General features: G+C 40.5%; 1 protein-coding gene across 4 annotated transcripts in view; it reads left to right on the plus strand.

Moving 5' to 3' along the window:
* Window positions 1-18026, plus strand: part of LOC116326472 (tensin-2-like) — a 31853-nt gene extending 13827 nt beyond the window's left edge. For 3 of the 4 annotated variants that reach the window (XM_039612847.1, XM_039612849.1, XM_039612850.1), the window contains 24 exons: window positions 4772-4804; window positions 4906-4955; window positions 5118-5301; window positions 5421-5471; window positions 5647-5769; window positions 5869-5933; window positions 6182-6265; window positions 6384-6496; window positions 6660-6720; window positions 6977-7052; window positions 7493-7622; window positions 9558-9623; window positions 9906-10022; window positions 10689-12077; window positions 12191-12341; window positions 12439-13301; window positions 13438-13569; window positions 15175-15267; window positions 15471-15548; window positions 15662-15739; window positions 15834-16002; window positions 16176-16244; window positions 16517-16546; window positions 16738-18026. In XM_039612847.1, coding sequence (XP_039468781.1) covers window positions 4772-4804; window positions 4906-4955; window positions 5118-5301; window positions 5421-5471; window positions 5647-5769; window positions 5869-5933; window positions 6182-6265; window positions 6384-6496; window positions 6660-6720; window positions 6977-7052; window positions 7493-7622; window positions 9558-9623; window positions 9906-10022; window positions 10689-12077; window positions 12191-12341; window positions 12439-13301; window positions 13438-13569; window positions 15175-15267; window positions 15471-15548; window positions 15662-15739; window positions 15834-16002; window positions 16176-16244; window positions 16517-16546; window positions 16738-16882 — 4350 coding nt within the window. In that variant the 3' untranslated portion in view covers window positions 16883-18026. The remainder of the gene's footprint in view (window positions 1-4771; window positions 4805-4905; window positions 4956-5117; window positions 5302-5420; window positions 5472-5646; window positions 5770-5868; window positions 5934-6181; window positions 6266-6383; window positions 6497-6659; window positions 6721-6976; window positions 7053-7492; window positions 7623-9557; window positions 9624-9905; window positions 10023-10688; window positions 12078-12190; window positions 12342-12438; window positions 13302-13437; window positions 13570-15174; window positions 15268-15470; window positions 15549-15661; window positions 15740-15833; window positions 16003-16175; window positions 16245-16516; window positions 16547-16737) is intronic. The other variant, XM_039612848.1, reaches the window with a different exon arrangement.
* The last annotated feature ends 397 nt before the right edge of the window (window positions 18027-18423 follow it).

Raw genomic sequence — 18423 nt, forward strand, 5'->3', positions numbered from 1 at the left:
GTCTGTTTGAGATGGATTCAGACTGGAAGCAGACAGCAGGAGCTAGATTTTCACCGATTTTGGTTCTTGTGAGACAGCTATCAGCTGTAGCGTCCTATTTTATATACACACGAGAGTGGCATCGATATTCGCATCTAGCTGCCAGCAAGGAAGCAAACATCTCAAAAAGCCCATCTTTTTTTATTAGTTGCTTGCTTTGCTCAGCACTACCATTTTTTTTTACAAAGACAAACCAAAGAAACTAAACGGATGGATGTTTACCATTTCTCATTGACAAAAAAAAGACGTTTCACCTGATAAATCGATCAGCTAATGAGTTTAGTAACAGTCGTCGAGTCCCCTGAAGTGGGAGGTGGTGTAGGGGGGTCGAGTGCTGTCACTGGCACCTCAGTAAATGCTGACTGATCAACAAGACAAACTGAACCAGATGGCTCCTTTCCCAGTGGCTCCAGCTTACAGTCCGCATGCATTAATGAAGACCCTGAGGCTGGCAGAGCTACCAAAGACACATGTATGCTCTGCGTGTAATTTGTGATTTGTGTGTGCGTTACGTGTGAACCTAGGCCGAGCAGCGCTGACATCCTGTTGCAAATTGCTTCCTGTTGACTCTGATGTCTTTCTCCTGCTGTATTTCTATGTTCTATGCCTCTGGGTTCAAACCCTGGTCTTCTTTTTGTGTGTGGGTGTGCATGTTCATGTTTATACATGGGTGCACATGCATGTGTTATGTCTGTCTCCCACTGTTCCTTCCAGGAACTGACTACTTTATCCAGTAACAACCTTTATTAAACCTGTTAAGAAAAGAGTTATCCCCTATGGCTGAATCTCTGTGTTCTTTCATTTCCTATTATAAGTTTTATAACTACTTTATGGACTCTGTGACTCTAAAGCGTCCCACGTTTATGCTGTGCTGAATAATAAGTGTTGTTATGCTGGTTGTCTGTCTTTATAGGAGGTACACGATGTTACATAACACGACCTTCGTATAATTTCAGCAGGAGCTAATTTATGAAGCAGCAATTGTGCCCTTTTCCCATTCACTCCCCTTTTTACTCATTCCTCCCTAGATTGCATGCTGATTTATGTCCCCCTTTTTTCCGGTCACACAGCCCTAAACTTTCTGCGTGTAATACTTGTCACCACTGCAGCATTGCTTGTAATCTGCTTTTTTGTGTATTAGAAAATGTGCACTGTGAAATTGAAAAGTTTTATTTTGGGTAGAAAACTCAATTTGACTGTCCTCTTGACAAAAAAGTAAACTAATCCAATTTTCCTGGTTTCAAAGCTCTTTTAAAGTAACTTAAAATAAATTGTGTTCTACTTCTCAGAAAACTCACTGACAACAGTGTAGCAGTAGGAATAAGTCAGACTGACAACTCTCCTCTCCAACAAGATACAGCGCTCAGACAATCTGCTGCTGATGTCTTGTTTTTGATACCATAGACACCTTCAGAGAACTTCAGTGGCTTAATGTGTTCTTGGTTATTTGTAGCATGCAAAGAGCCAACAACATATGAGTAGTGGTCATAATGTTTTGGCGCACCAGTGTGTATTATAGTCTCTTTCTGAGAAGCTGAATAGCAATCATGATGCAGCTGCTTCAGCTCTTAATTTGGATGGTTGATCGTCACATCACAGTGCTGCACTTTACATAACATTTATTGTATCTATTTAAAACCAAGCTGAGCTAACACACACAGCTATAAGGATTTACACACTGAACATGAAAACAACAAACACATTAGTGAGCCTGAGGAGACAGGCTAATGCTAACTAAGCCATCTATTACTAAGTACCCAATAAGAAACACGGCTTTATTAGTGGCTTACTTTGACAGATGCTGCGTATGAATACATAGAACCTTTTGGTAAAGGACGAGGTTTTTCTTACAAGAAAATTTCTGGTTTTGTGTACTTAGCTTGATCTATCATGAAGAGCAGGCTCTGGTTGCATGCAGGAATAAAATGTGCACGGAGAGATGGATTGCATAGCTAAAATGCAACCCCGAAACCTTTGCCTATCCAAAAATAATCTGCATGAAAATAATCTGCATTCATAAACACTGATTCCTTGTTGGAAACAGAAATTTGTCTGCTGGCTACAACGCAGGCCATGGAAATAAAAGTTTGCCAGATGCTAACCACTCAACTGGCCATTGGGTCTGCAGACTGATTTTGATAATGACCAGATGCTTGGACAGCGGATGGTTACTAGAGATGGCACGATACCACTTTTTTATGTCCGATACCGATATCATAAATTTGGATATCTGCCGATACCGATATGAATCCGATATAGTGTGTTTTTTAATCAATAAAACTGTTTTTTTAATATCTTGCTGCATTTTGTATAAGTTCATACTCAAGTTTAAATAAACAACAACACTAAAGCTATTCTGTTATACCTGTATGTAAAAAATACACTGCACCCAAAATATTTCATAGTTCAGCAACACTGATCAATCTAATAAACTTAAACCTGCACCATCCTCCCTATTCTGGTATTTTAAAGAGTACTTAGCAGAAATATTAAGCAACCTAACTAATAGGGTTGCAAACCCCCAGCAAAAAAAAAAAAAAAATAGGGAACCACCCCCCACCCTCCACCTCATGATGCTTAATCGATGTAATCAACTTTAATTTGATGCAAGGTGAAAAAAAATGCACAGAAATAAATTATTTTTCAAGAATAATTAAAAAGATTCAACATCTTTCTTCAACAGAATTGCAGACTGCACAGATGGTACTTTCCCAAAGGAAAAAGTAGTAGTAGTAGTAGCTTACTAGGGTATATTAGACTTAATAGTTACTATATACAGTAATGGACTTCTATACATTTTACATCAGATTAAAACTTTGGGTGTAAGATTCAGATAATTATTTATTACAAGCTAGACATTTTAAATGAGAATAAGAAAGAAAAGTATGTCTTTGTGCCCCCTTTTCCCTGTTCATGCCCTATCGGCCCCCCTGATTAAACTTTGCTAGATCCGCCCCTGCACAGTTACCAGCCGTCAGCTACGTAGAAAAGGATCCTGGTGTAGAAAGTAATATTAAATAAATTCTAACAACAGCTTATCAAGCTTAAACGTGCTGCTGTTGTTCAGCCGCTGGTTTCCTCTTTCTGGTGCAAAGTGGACCAAAAACAAAGAACAGAGACGGACTCGCGACAGAAAAGCCGATCAGCTGATCATTGATCAGTTTCACGATTGAAGTAGCAACAAGAGAGGGAGGGAGAGAGAAGAGGCAGTCGCTCCATATATCGGTTGTTAAGCTTAACATGGGAACGCTTTACAAACATTCAGAGATGAACTTACACACTTGCTTTACTTCTCTCTGGGATAACTTCCTCGGAGATGAAATGCCGGATTGCTAGAGAGGCTACAAATACACACAGCCGCTCTATCACGTGAGGCATACTGCTCCCACGTGCTACGGTTATGAGCCGAGTTCCGCCGTGTTGCAAGTTTTTTGAGGTGCTTTTTTGATATTTAATGGATCGGATTACATTTTTTATTTCCCTCCGATATCCGATCCAGTAATTTAGGTCAGTATCGGACCAATACCGATACGTAATATCGGATCGGTCCATCTCTAATGGTTACTAAAGACAGTGTTCAAAGCAGCCACAGTCTTAATGTATTGTGTCACCACAGAGTTAGTGAATGTAATCCTGCATGGTCGCAGATTTTCCTGTTTTCCTTTCACTGTGATTGGCATTTGACTAGTTAACCTGTTGCTTGAGGCCTGTCAGCACTTGCCAACACAGCCACAGAGGGCGGCTCAATCTCGTGGGAAAGTTCAAAGGTTGAAACCTGACATGGTGTCACCTGTCAAAGCGCACTACTGGGGCCCTTAGTTGTAGTGGATTACTGAATGTTTTTCGTTGTTATCCATGCGTTTCTTTCCATTTTTCTTTACCCTCTTACTTTCTATCATTTCAGCTGCATTATAAATTTTTACATTTTATGAGAACCTCCAGATGAGTCAGAAAAGTATCAAATAATCCAGAACAGAGGAAGCTACAGGAACCTGTTAAAGTTTACTGTCATAGCAGTGCCTGTCTTCTGTTCAAATGACCTCGGCTTCCCTCTGTCTCTCTCCATCTGTATACGTGTGTTTGTAGTTTTGGCAACTTACCTTTGGCTCATCACTACAAGGACTGGATGCCACATGTTGAGTCCCCCTGAAGTCTATCTATCAGTGCTTCTTTCTAAAGAGGCCAAAAGAATGAAAAAGTGAAATCAATCATTTTTATTGAGCACTTCTTAATAGCCTGAGCAGCACGGCTGCTTATTCAGCTGCCTGGTCAGCACAATAAACACCATTTAGCAATGACTAAGAACTGAAAGAACACTCTTTGTCCTCAGGCATTTTGTTGTTTTTGTTTTTTACAATTGTTTACACACATGTACACATGAGCAGCTGTTGAAGTTTGTTTCTAAACATCTACGCTTGTGCGCACCACTGAGTGTATAGATCATTCTACGTGTGTCATCCATCACTAGTCCATTATAAGGAACAGCTGCATCTGTTGACCGACAGCTTCTTCCTGAAACCAGCTGCTCTGAGACGGAGGAGAGCGAATTTTACTATCCTCTTCATCAGCTCTCCTCATTCCACAGCGTTCCATCTCCTCATCTGCACTGCTGGAGCTGCACCAAAAGCATTAAACTAAACACATGACGTGGCATGAGCTGCATCCTCCCAATGTATATGTGTGGGTCTGTTAAAGCTGCAAAGAAACAACCGCGTGCTTTCTTTCCTTTCAGGTGACTCCCAGCTGCACCTCAACACCAGAAGTGGTAGGTTCGGGGGGGGAATCACATGTTTTTTTGTCACAGAGAAATTTTTATGAGATGTGATGTGAGTGCAGCACCGAGATCTTTTTCTGCTTGTCTCGCAGCACACTTCCACTAAATCAACATCGCAGAAAAAGAGAGGCTCCATACCAAGGTATCGCAAAGCCTGATCAAAAACACAAACACATTCAAACCAAAGAAAAAAGGCATTTTTGTGCATTTATAACAGACAGAGACAGACAACAGCAAAACCTACAGTAAGGACATTAATTATTGCTCTGCCTGAACTAAAAGAATGGATTTTCACAATGTCCAGAAGTAAAAGCGTGGAACAAGTGATGGAGCATGTGATGGAGCGCCACTACGACTTTGACCTCACCTACATCACAGAGAGGATCATCTCAGTCTTCTTCCTGCCAGACCTGGAGGAGCAGCAGTACCGCAGAAACCTACAGGAAGTGGCCTCCATGCTGAAATCCAAGCACCAAAATAAGTTTCTGGTCAGTGTGAAAGGCTGAAACAATAAGAAACATAAAATTCAAAACTGGCATAACAATGTTTAATATTAGATTCAAGCAATGGCGTTTTGGATTTGTAAATTTTTTCTGCCTTCCCCCAGCTTCTAAATTTATCAGAGAAGAGACATGACATCACCAGACTCTACCCAAAGGTACAGGCACTCACATCTGACACATAACTCCACTTACTAAGACATCACCGAAATGCATGAGCAATGTATGTGATGTACTGTAGGTACTTTTATACACTGTATATTTAGGGTTAATGAAAATACTTTACAAAGCATAAAACCACTAGTATTTGAAATATCTTCCTCTGCGATGCAGGTGCAGGACTACGCCTGGCCCGATCTTCATGCTCCACCCCTGGACAGGATCTGTGCTGTTTGTAAGGCCATGGAGACGTGGCTAACTTCTGACCCAAACAATGTAGTGGTCCTCCACTGCAAAGTCAGTGTAGTCTGAATACTCATCTGATTCCTTAGCTGTTAAAACGTTAAAGCAGCGGTAAAACTGATTTGATAATCCCTTTGATTTTTGTTTTGACAGGGGAACAAAGGAAAAACAGGGGTCATTGTGGCAGCCTATATGCACTACAGCAAGATATCAGCAGGGTAACCAGCATTTTTATTATTAGTCTACTATTAGTCTCAATATACCAGCATATGTAAGGATCTACTGTTTGCACAAATGAGCCCTTGCTTTATGTCCAAAAAAGCCACTAAAACAATCTTTGTGGATTTGTTTAAATCTGTAGATAAAGCCACCAACAGATTTCATGACTTCCTCTCAGCATACACCTCATCAACATCAAGCTCAAGAAATAATGAATGAACTAATACACTTCTGCCCGTGTTCACAGAGCCGACCAGGCCCTCACCACACTGGCCATGAGGAAGTTCTGTGAAGATAAAGTCTCCTCTTCCCTGCAGCCCTCTCAGAAGAGGTGTCAATCCCCTGCATATCATCCATTTCCTCCCCCTGCCATTATTTTTTCTTGTTGTGTTGTAGTTATCACCTCAGTCAGTCTCTCATCACACCATTTCTTCACCTATCTTTGACAGATACATCTACTACTTTGGTGGTTTGTTGTCAGGTACCATCAAAATGAACAGCAATCCCCTGTTCCTTCACCAAATCCTCATTCCTTCACTACCAAACTTCCAGGCAGGAGGAGGTCAGTTTTATAGGCTGTACTTTTTTTTTAATGGTAATTTTGAGTGTGAAAGTGGGAACAGTCAGTGTTTTACAATGTTAAGAGGGAAAAAGAAAACAATAAAGCCTCTGTCTGCAAATTCTTACCCTTTTTATTATCCTTAAACTTATTTCTGTATTTGCAGGTTTTTATCCTTTCCTGAAAATCTACCAGTCTCTTCAACTGGTGTATACCTCAGGAGTCTAGTAAGTAACTGGTCAGCTATATGTGTGTGTTTTCAGCTCACCTCCTGTGGGCAGACGTCTTTCCTTCCCTCAGTCTCTTTGACACATGTTGACTCTGTCTGTGTTTAGGTGGAGCTGGGACTCTGCTTATGTTAAAGCTTATGCTGTTTGCCAGTGTTTACCCAACTGTGGCATGTTTTGACTTGTTTTATGTATTTTAAGATGGACTGTCCATTTTTTCTACTCTGTGTGCGTGTACCTGTGTGTGTGTGTCTAGTGATCCACAAAGCTCCAGGGCAAGAAAGCTGTGCGTGACTATGGAGCCAGCACTACTATTAAAGGGGGACATTATGGTGAGAAATAGCATATGATTAACTGTATGTCACTAATTTACAACCTTTCTTTGATTTATATCCTCTCTGTATCCGCAAATACGTACAGTACATCACTGCAATAACTGCAACACTCCTGCGATTTTTTTTTAGCTAAATCCTGTAATCAGAGGCTTTTATCCCCGCTTGACAAAACGGCTACACAAAACACTTTTTCCCTCCTGACTCTGATGCACTTTTGTAACTTTGCTTTTGAACAGTGCTTGATTATTTTTAAACCACTTAAGCGTTAAATCTTCTGGAGACTGCATGCTCATTTTCTCCCATCAAGAGGATAAAAATATTCAAGTCCTTAGCAACCCAGAAATAAAAGGAAGCAATTTATTTATCTCAATGTAAGGGGCTGCTATCAATATCTTGAGACTATCGTTGTACACTGCTTTATGCATCTTTGTCCTTAGGTAAAGTGCTACCACTGGCGAAGACGAGCAACAGAAAGAGAGGTGGTCTTTAGAGTCCAGTTCCACACCTGTACTGTTCATGGAGCCCAGCTGTGGTTTGGCAAGAGTGAACTCGACCAAGCCTGCATAGGTATAAAATTACAAGCCCAAAGTTTGTCAGTCGTTTGGAGGAGCATGGAATGGCGAGAAAAAAAATGCCAGCTTGAAGCAGAGCCAGACAATTTGGCATAGAAACTGATGCTGGTAACTACAGTCAGTTATTTAAGACAAAAGAGTCACTTTTTCTGTCACGCACTTTAAGCATTTGTTTTGCAGACATAACAGCAATGTACAGGTATGTCATCATTCATTATGTATACACTGCTCAAAAATGAAAAGAACAGAGTCTTTTTAGTCACAGTATAGCATCAAGTCAGTTAAACTTCTGGAGTATTGATTTGGCCAGTTACATTTCTGGAGACAGGCAGTTACTCTAAGAGAACTGGACAGGGCTGTAGAAGGTGCTTAGCCCATCAGCAGGACCAGTATCTGCTCCTTTCTGCAAAGAGAAACAGGATGAGCACTGGCGTGAATCTCTCTGACCAAACAATCAGAAACAGACTTCATGAGGGTGGCCTGAGGCCCTGACGTCCTCTAGTGGCCCTGTGCTCACTGCCTGGCACCTTGGAGCCCCACTGGCATTTGAGATGATGAGAGCAGGTTTACTCTAAACCCATGTGACAGATGTGAAAAAGCCCGGATAAGCCATGGAGAACTTTATGCTGGCTTTAACATTGTTCAAAATGGCCAGTTTGATGGTGGGTCATTGATGGTCTGGGGAGGCATATCCATCAAGGGACTCACACACCTCTACAGGTTAGGCAACAGCAACCTGACTGCTATTATGTATCGGGATGTTATCCTTAAGCTGGTGCATTGGGTCCTGGGTTCCTCCTGGTGCATGACAATGCCCAGCCTCATACAAACTACTGACTACAATTTTGAGTTGCTGCAATGAAATTTCTACAAATTAGATTAGCCTGCTGCATCATTGTTTTTTTCACTTTGATTTTTGAGGTGTCTTTGACATGGTGATAATTTTCTTCCCATCCAACGATGTGGCATCCTTTCTTTCACATTACCCAGTCATATCAGGACAGATATCCAGCATGATTTTTTTCCCTGTTGAGATCTGATGTATTTTCAAAGTGTTTCTCAACTTTTTTGAGCAATCATAAGCTTTTTATGTAACTCTTAATTGATTTTTTTTTTAAACTGGAGCATTAGCCAAACTTTTTCTTCTGTAACTGTTAGTAAAGCTCATAACATAATTACTGTTGAAATGACTTGAGCTCTTTAAAATGTGCACATATAAAGACAATAGCTACAGAGAAATGGTTCTGAAAAGAAGCATTCACTGTCTGTAACTCTATTCCTGTAATTATGTGCATAGCACCCCCAGCAGGCTTACTTGATGTTTACTTGTTGTGTGGGGTTGTAAAACTTTAGTCTGTGGTCTTCGTCGCCACCCTTTGCTATCCCTTGGCTCCACCCCATCTTGAAGGGGAGTTAGTACTGTTGTAAATCACTGCAGCATGGTTGTTTAGACTCTGCCTCACAGCATAAAATACTACGAAAAGGAAACTTTCTGCTGTATAATTCTGTTGCTAACTTGAAATTGTTTACATGACTGTATTATTCAAGACCCACTTATTCCTCAGACCATTGTTTTGTTTGTCTTCAGAGACAAATAGCAAAGGACAGCATCAGCTTAGATGAAACAGAAATGATTTAACGTGGTTCACTAAGCAGCAGTCTAAGGACAGTACCTCTAAGTGCTACATGCTGACTCATGCATAAAATATACAACTAATATTAAATTCACACTTATGCATGAAACTAAAAAACAAGCTAATTTTAGATAGACTTCTATGATGTGCCGTGCTCTGTTTCCTTTTTTGCCCTGTTTATTTCCATTATGCTGAGAGTAAAAGCAAGTATCTTTATTTATTTACTTTGTTTTGGTGTCTCTCTGTAGTTACAGTCTGGATATTTTAGTCACTCCTTTATGTTTGCCTTTCTGTAGATGACAGGTTCCCCCCTGATGCTACAGTGGAGTTTATCTTCGCTAATGGACCAGAAAAAATAAAAGGTAAATATCACTGTTACCTGCATATCTTTGAATCATTTCATGCATTCCTCGCACCCAATCTCTTCTTTCACATTTTAAATTCAGTTCAACACTTTATGGTTCTATTCTACGGCATGAAATTTCTTGATTTTAGCTTCTGGTATACCAGCAGGCTTAATACAATAGCTATATAAAGTAAACACAATACACATACAGGACACCACTCATAAATACTAATAAAATCTAATGTATTAGTAATGAGCTATGTTTAAATATGTTTCGAATAAAAATTTTGTGTTTGAGGTCAAGAATACCACCAGAATGACACCTCCATCAAAGTGGAATATAACACCTCGGATCCTGTTGTCAGATGGGACTCCTATGAGAATTTCAATCTGCATCATGAAGACAGCATGGAAAGTAAGAAATGCTTTACATATACATCTAAGATCTACAGCCGTGGTCAAATTCTGTCTTCTGTTTTATTTAATAAAAAATCATCTAGTCCTTACCAGGGCTTAAAATGAGATAAATACAACCTCAGATCAACTGCAGATGCAGTCCAATGAAACACTAAGTACACTCCATGATTCAGTAGCTTGTAGAACCACCATTAGCAGCGATAGTGTGCAGTAATCATCTTTGGTATGACTTTATCAGTCTGTCACATAGTTGTGGAGGAATTTTGGCTCACTCTTTTTTACAGCATTGCTTCAGTTCATTGAGGTTTGCAGACATTCATTTATGCACAACTCTCTTAAGTTCTCACCACAGCATTTCAACTGGATTGAGGTTTGGACTAATTTTCCCGTTAATTTCTCTAGAAACAGTAATATACTTATTTTTTGACACACTGCATTTTAGCTCAGTATTAGTCAGATAAATAAAGACCCAGTGTAGTATGTCATATTCTGTAGTTCATCTGAGGTTGTATTTACCTATTTTTTAGACCTGCTAATGACCGGATTCTTTTTCTTGTGTCCTGAAAGAAACATTAGAATTGAAAGAAGGTGAGCTTTCTTCATATTTTGACTATGAGCTTTAGATAAAGAAGGAGGAATCAGATTTCCATCTTGTTTTTATTAGATATCTTTCATACAAGGGGACCTCTGGATGGAAGCTTATACGCCCAAGTGAGGAAGCGACGTGGACCAGGAGCAACTGCCTCACCAGCATCAACCAATGGCTGCCTCACTACCAGCCCAACAGTGAAGACTCAAACTTCCAACCAATCCAAGACTCTCATCTACACCTCAAATTCCAGCTACTCCTCAGTCCCCTTTGATCACCTGGCTGACACTGCTCTATCCATTAATGAAAGAGATAATATTGACTATCCATTGAGGAGAAGCAATAGGGAAGATGAAACAAAAGAGAAGACAAGAGGAAAAGAAAGGGACAGAGAAACAGCTATATTAGATGATACAGACCCATTGGGTCCTGGAGGGCTGAGACGAGAGCACTTGTGTTGCGGACAAGCAAGTATAAAGTGTGGTGACATGGGGTTGGAGAGGGACAGAGAGCCCTGTCTTCCCAACAGTCACTGTCTTGGACGTTGCAAGAGCATTAAAAATCATCCAAAAAGTCAAACTCTGCCAGTTTTACCATCCAAATCAGTGTCCCCTCATCCTCATTCAGCTCATATGGAGCTCTGTCATCGCCACAGTGCCCATCCTCTACCAGAGTTGCCATGGGAACGTTCAACGCCCCCTCTACCTCTACCTTATTCCCATAGGCCATGTTACCCTTATTCCACTCGCGATCATGCACACCCACACAGCCACACCCTGCCAGCCTCAAACAGACTCTGCACTGGGGAAGAGTGTCACCTTCTTCATTATTCCAGCCACGTCCCAGGGTCTCATCTATCCAACCAGCCGCAGCCATCAAGCCCTTACAGAGAGATGTTCTTTGGCTCTCCTGCACAGTCCTCTGGTTGTCCCTGGCAAGACTGCTCCTGCAGACGTGAACATCAATCAGCCTCAGTTAAAACAATACACTCAGCATACCCAGACCAATCAGAAACAATACACTGGTCTCAAGGAACAGGTGTACCTCCACAATGGGAAACTGAAAATCCATGGGACATAGCAAGAGAGGCAGAATTTTGGCAGTGCAAATCCAATACGCCTGTATTTCATCTCTACCAACCCTCTCTGGACCGAGGTCCAAATCTAGAGCACCCTAGATTTGCCGTTGCACCTCACCAGAACTACCCAATCCCCCAGTCACTAATAGATATACGGGATGGAGCCAGCAGTGGATACCACACGCCCTTACAGCCGCGCCACTCCTGCCCCTGCTCACCTTATCAGTCATCTCCAGCTGAAAGCCATGAGAGCCGAGGTTATGCCTCAGGATATCACTCTGGATCAGCCTCCCCTCTACCTGCTAATAGCCCATCACCTGCAAAAGGAAAGCTGCCCGAAACCCCACTGGGATCCAGAGACCAAATGCACAATGAGCATCGCAAAGGTAGAGGAAAGGACTAAGTGGATGGGTTAACATGCTTTTTTTCCCTTCTTTTTACATCATCACTCTCTTATGTTATACTTTCATCTCATATATTTTAATCTCTCTTATCAAAGTCGAAAAGGCCAAGACAGACGCAGAAGATGACATATCCCAACATTCAGAAACTAAGTCTGATTCTAATGGACAATCAAGCACCCCTGGACCAGACTCTGACCATGACTACACACTGATTGGTAGCAGCAGCCCCACACACACAGAAGACAGGTGAGTGAAACTTTGCTTTCTGACATCTCACAATTCTGGAAAATACAGCTACATATAAAGATATGAAGAAAATTATCATATGTGGTCTTTTCATTAGTGTAAATGCTGAAAGTCCTTCTCAAAGCCAAGACACATCAACACCTCAAGAGTCCAGCGCAAGTAACAAAAATGTGAAACCAACAGAAACACAAACTCAAGGTTCAATCATACCTGTCAACCCCGTGCAAACATCAAGTGAGTCTTCTGAAAGTAGCAGTCCTGATGGTAAACTTGGAGCAGCCAAGGTAACGGGACATGCACATGGATCCAACACATCACATGCTTCAAGCTATGCAACTGTCATTATCACCCCAGTTCAAGTGCAACTCAATGGTTCTGCCCTCCCTAATGATAGCCCATCAGACAGCAGCAGAGCTGTATCCATAAATCCAGCAACTAGTTTAAGTTCTAGCCCTTCCACCACTTCCCCAAATTCTCCTATTGGTTCCCCGGAGCTACAGTCTTCTCCTCTGCGCTCCTCATCTGCTACAGACACAGCAGGACAAAGCTTGACTCCAGACAGAGACAGCTCAGCTGACACCAAACCGCCTTCACCTGTTCCTGATGGATACCATACACCAAACTTTCCCTCAGCATCCTATTACTACTCATTACTAAATGTCCCCCACGTTCCATACACTGGGTACACTGCAGTCACTATCCCCGCCATCCAGCCACCGCTCCCAGAGAAGAAACGCTTTTCCACAACAGCAGGATCCCTAAATGGACACAATTCTCTAATTCGGGCTTCCTCAGCTCCTTCCCCCACACATCATGTTACTTTCTCCCCTGCTGTTGGAGAGCAGAGAAGGGGGTCTGCACATCACAGCTGTCGGGAGGAGCCAGACATCAGGGTCAATGCTAAGTTTGTCCAGGACAGCTCCAAGTACTGGTACAAACCAGGCATCACCAGAGACCAAGGTGAGAGCTTTAATGAAACATGAATTGGTCGTATCAGGAACACTTAATACATCAGGATGGTTCGTATTTAACTCGTATTATGGTCAATGTGTCTATTTTGGGTCATTACATCATAGCTCTAATGTTTCTACCATAGCCATAGCTGTGTTGAAGGACAAGGAACCAGGAAGTTTCCTCATCAGAGATAGCAATTCCTTCCAAGGTGCCTATGGCCTGGCCCTCAAGGTGGCTACCCCTCCTCCTAATGCCAACTTCTCTGGGAGCAAAGGTATCTATCATAAGTTTAGCTTGTTAATAATACCTCAGTCACACAGGCTTAGAGACTGGTCGGCGACCCCCAGGCAACCTCTCACTAGTGAACTGGTGTATTGCCCAACCATTTGACAAGCAGTTCCTGGAGGTTGCTGGCTGCTGCTGGGTGAAATTCGTTGCTGCAGCTAAAACCTCTTTGTTAGCAGCAATCTGCTGGTAACCAAGGCAATAACTGCAAGCAATAATGTTTGCTGCAAACAGTAGTTTGCATGGAAGGTATCAACTTGTCTGCAATCACTCACTGACTACTCGACAAGAGACAGTAAAACTTGAATTAGTGCAACACAAACTGGAAACAGAGAACCTTTGCATTCAAAGTAAAATTGTGCTTTACCACTGCAACCCATACATTTCAGAAAGCACAATGTTTACTCTGAAGGCTGACAGTTTATGTGTCTGGTTTGCATATGGTTTGCAGCAAGCAGTTGGCAAGTGTTTGCATACATTTCAGCGTCTTCCATGCAAACGTTTTCAGTACAGCACTGTACACCTCTGTGCCTCAATTCCTCCAGCCACCAACTTGGCAACTTGTTAGTGAATACACATTTTTCCCTAGAGGCCAATGGTTGCCAGGGGCTCAATAACTGTTCTCTAGGGCAGCGGTCCCCAACCTTTTTTGCGCCACTGACCGGTTTATGCCCGACAATATTTTCACGGACCGGCAATAAGGTGTCGCGGATAAATACAACAAAATAAAACTAGTGCCGGTACCGAAAAAACGAAGATTTATTCATAACACACGTGAAAAGACCCAGGAAAACCGAGTTAACGATAAAAACGATAACAAAATAACACTGAAAACCGATAAAAACCCTGAAAACCATACATTTCACACCTGAGCCTCAACTCTCGCGGCCCGGTACCAAACGACTCACGGACCGGTACCGGTCCGAGGCCCGGGGGTTGGGGACCGCTGCTCTAGGGCACAGCTTGTGACTGTAGTATTCTCCTGAACAATAGGTGTCGCCACTGAGACAAACCTCCAAATCAGAGGAAGTCAAAACCAAACTGTTGCAATGTCTCCTTTTGTATTATGAGTGAATCTATGATTTTCTACACTGATATATAGTTAAGCTGTTGGTAAAAATAAATAAATAAATCAGATCCTGGGTGAAGTTACAAAAGTTGAGAGGTGCATAATCAGCCGAAATGACCACTTGCGCCAAAGAATGTATGGCACTTTTGCTATGCAGTGTTGTTTGTGAGGTTGAAAACGGCTGGTATAAAGGGCCTATAAAGCATGCAAACTGGAACACAGAAAGAAAGAAAGCAATGAAATGGACATTTACCAAAGCATCTAAAGACACACTGATGGCTGCATTCAGGGAAAAGTAATAATTTGGTAGTATTTTGAAAAACACCAAATCAATAATTTTGTAATGGTGATACAGTGTGTTAATGTATTAAAATGGTTTATGGTGAACATAATAAATATAATATGGTCAGAATAAAAGATATCAGCTACATTATGCTATATTTTTGTTTATGTTTATAGAAGATTTTTGGCAGCAAAACAAGCTCTTTTTCATCCTTCCTTCCTTTTCAATCTCCTGTCTCCCAGGGGATCCTCTGGAACAGCTGGTGAGACACTTCCTGATCGAGTCTGGGCCGCGGGGAGTGAAGATCAAGGGCTGTCAGAATGAGTCCTACTTTGGTTAGTTACACTGTAGATGCAAATGCTGCCATTTATTTCACATTTTCAGTGTTGTGTGAGAAACTTAGCATTTTAATCTACAATCATACAGTTTTTGAATATTTACTACATTCCAAGTCCTCAATTTTCTGTGTTTTCTAATCTGTTACATTTGCAATCTTCTTACCTTTTTTTTTTTTTTTTTTTTTTTTTTTTTGTCTCAGGAAGTTTATCTGCCTTGGTGTACCAGCATTCAATTACTCCCATCTCTTTGCCATGTCCTCTTCACATCCCAGAAAAAGGTATTAATTGTTTAATTAGATTTAAAACTAAATCTATTATGGGAGAACAGTTAAATGCTCCTCTATGAATAGGAGGCATTTTACAGCCTTAAATGAAATTCATCATGTTTCAGATCTGGTTGGGGAGCTTCAGGAAATGCAGAGTGCAACAAATACCAGCACTGCAGCTGAGCTCCTCAAACAAGGAGCAGGTACTTCTCAAGCTCCATATTTTCACAACGTTGACCTGTAAGAATAATATTAATAATAATAATAATGATCTTTGTCATTTCCCTAATGAACCAGCGTGCAACGTCCTCTACCTGAACTCTGTGGAAACAGAGTCGTTAACTGGGCCCGAAGCAGTTTCTAAGGCAACAAAGTTCACTTTGTCTCTGAATCCACGCCCACTGGCAACCATGGTCCACTTCAAAGTGTCCTCTCAGGGTATCACACTAACTGACAGCAAAAGAAGGTACTTATGAATCACTACAATGTTACATATTAGGAAGAGCGTCAGTTTCATTTAATGAGCATTATTCGTAAATTTTGTGATATTTGTTATTGTATTATTAAACAATCATAGGAAGTATTAAGTCTTTCTTTCATGCCAGACAAAGGCTCTTAATGTTATGTTTGTTTACACAGGCTATTTTTTAGGAGACACTACCCAATCAACAGTGTCACCTTTAGCAGTCTTGATCCTCATGATCAGAGGTGGGTCGCTGATAAACTAAAACCAGTTCTATCCATGTTAATAAAACTACCCTTGTTTCTATGTCACTGTTGATTACCTTTAGTAAAGGTGGGAACAGACCTGTGTTTGTCGCTGCTGTAATGACTTATATTTTTCTAATATAAGTTCTCTTTGTGAGTTGCATATTCGCTTTTTTTACGTGAGAAATGGATGTATATTGCTACTCTTTTGCCTAGTAAAACAGTCTCTGTGTCCTTGTCACTTTGTCTCTATTTGTGTACCCGTGCTTCAGGTGGACTAATTCTGATAGCACGTCAAGCAAGTAAGTGCTTGTGTAGCAGTGTTTTTCCCTTATCAGTGACATTACCAGCTGGCACTATGTGCTTCTTTGCATGGCAATTGATCACCATTGGATTTGCTACTCGCTTTTAGAAAGACAATTGACTTTCCGTCAGTGTTAAATGGGGTTTGCTGAACATTCTTTTGACCTCTTGTGTCTGCCTTCTGGTGCAGGATGTTTGGCTTTGTGGCGAGACGGACAGGCACTGCTACAGAGAACGTGTGTCACCTGTTTGCAGAGATGGACCCCGAACAACCAGCTGTAGCAATCGTCAACTTTATCAACAAAGTCATGCTGGGACCACAGCTACGGAGATGAGAAAAATGGAGAATTTTTGGGAAAAAAAACCTCTCTGGACTGTTAGGGATCTGAGGAAGACATTAAAATGGTTTTTGACATATTTTCTCATGAAGTGTGTGTATATAGTTTTTGTTTGCGTTTATACAATTTGCATCACTGTGCTTGGCTGTATGACTGTTTTTATAAGAGACTCTAATTCTGACAAATCACTGCTCTGTAGGTCAAAGTATTATTTAGAGGAATAGCCAAAGATTGACCTAAACTTGGTGGTATTTGCTGAATAAGACTGAAAAAGAGATTTACTTTGTTTTGTGTTTGTATCTTTTATTATTATTGTTGTTAAAATCATTGATTTGTTATCATTTTTCAAACTGTTCACATGATGAACAAACTTTTGAAACTGCATGAGCAAGCATCCATGTTATTTTCCTAACATTTTCCATACATCAGTATCAAAAGCTGAAGAAAAAGGGCTCAGAATGTGACAGGAAGTAAGAGTCATGTGTTAAAGGGTAAACTGGCATAGTTGCACTTATGAAACGCTGGAACGAGTAAAGCAAGTGAATTCATGAAAGTGTGTATTCTGATGATCTAAGGCAAAGGTGTGGCTACAGGTTAACTCACTCATTACATATAAATGTGAAACATTATGAGTTTTGTCCTCACAGCATGAATACTAATAAAGGTCTAACTACAATAGAGCATTATGTTAACCAGAATTTAAAATGCAGACTATCTAGCAAAAAATTTTGTAATGTAAAATTTAATCTTAAAATAGATTTTAACAAATATGCAGTAAGTTAAGAGGTCATAAGCATTACATGAATATGAACAACTTTTCTTATGTTGGTAATGTCATAATAAAAGCACATAGAGACGTTTTTAGTTAATAATCACTTCATGAGTGAACTGTTCCACTTAAAACCAAAGACTATTGTGATATTTTGAACTGTTGCTTCTTTTTTTTAAATATATTTTTCATTTTGCTATTTGTGTTTTTCCTGTACACTGAAACAGTATCTAGGTTACTTCAGCACAATTATTATTTTTCATATTGGATTTTTATGTAAAAGAAGTAATATATTTTAGGTGTCTGAGGTGGTGAAAAGAATGATGTATGTCATATTTGACAAGAACATTAAAGCAAGTTTTCTGAAACCAAGTAGTGTCTTCATAATTAAAGTCATAAATTACGCCCATCTTGAGACAATTTCAGTTTAAAGGATCATCTTCTCTGTGTTACTTACAAAGAACAGGTGATAGTTTAGTTATGACGTTCTAATTGCAAACATCTGGCTGCCGGTTCGATTTGGTACATCTCAGCCTTTGAACGCATAATTTAGGCACGACAGGAATCACAACGCATCAAGCAAGCAAGCAAGCAAGCAAGCAAGCAAGCAATTTATTTATATAGCACTTTCAGATCAGCCCCCAGCTGAACACAAAGTGCTGTACACTTGACATGCCAAAGTGATACATTGAACATGTTAAAAAATATAAAAATAAATAAAATATATATATAAAAATAATTATTAAAATGACATTAAAATAAATAAAAT

This window comes from Oreochromis aureus, linkage group 5 (genome assembly GCF_013358895.1).
Source record: "Oreochromis aureus strain Israel breed Guangdong linkage group 5, ZZ_aureus, whole genome shotgun sequence".
Taxonomy (NCBI): domain Eukaryota; kingdom Metazoa; phylum Chordata; class Actinopteri; order Cichliformes; family Cichlidae; genus Oreochromis; species Oreochromis aureus.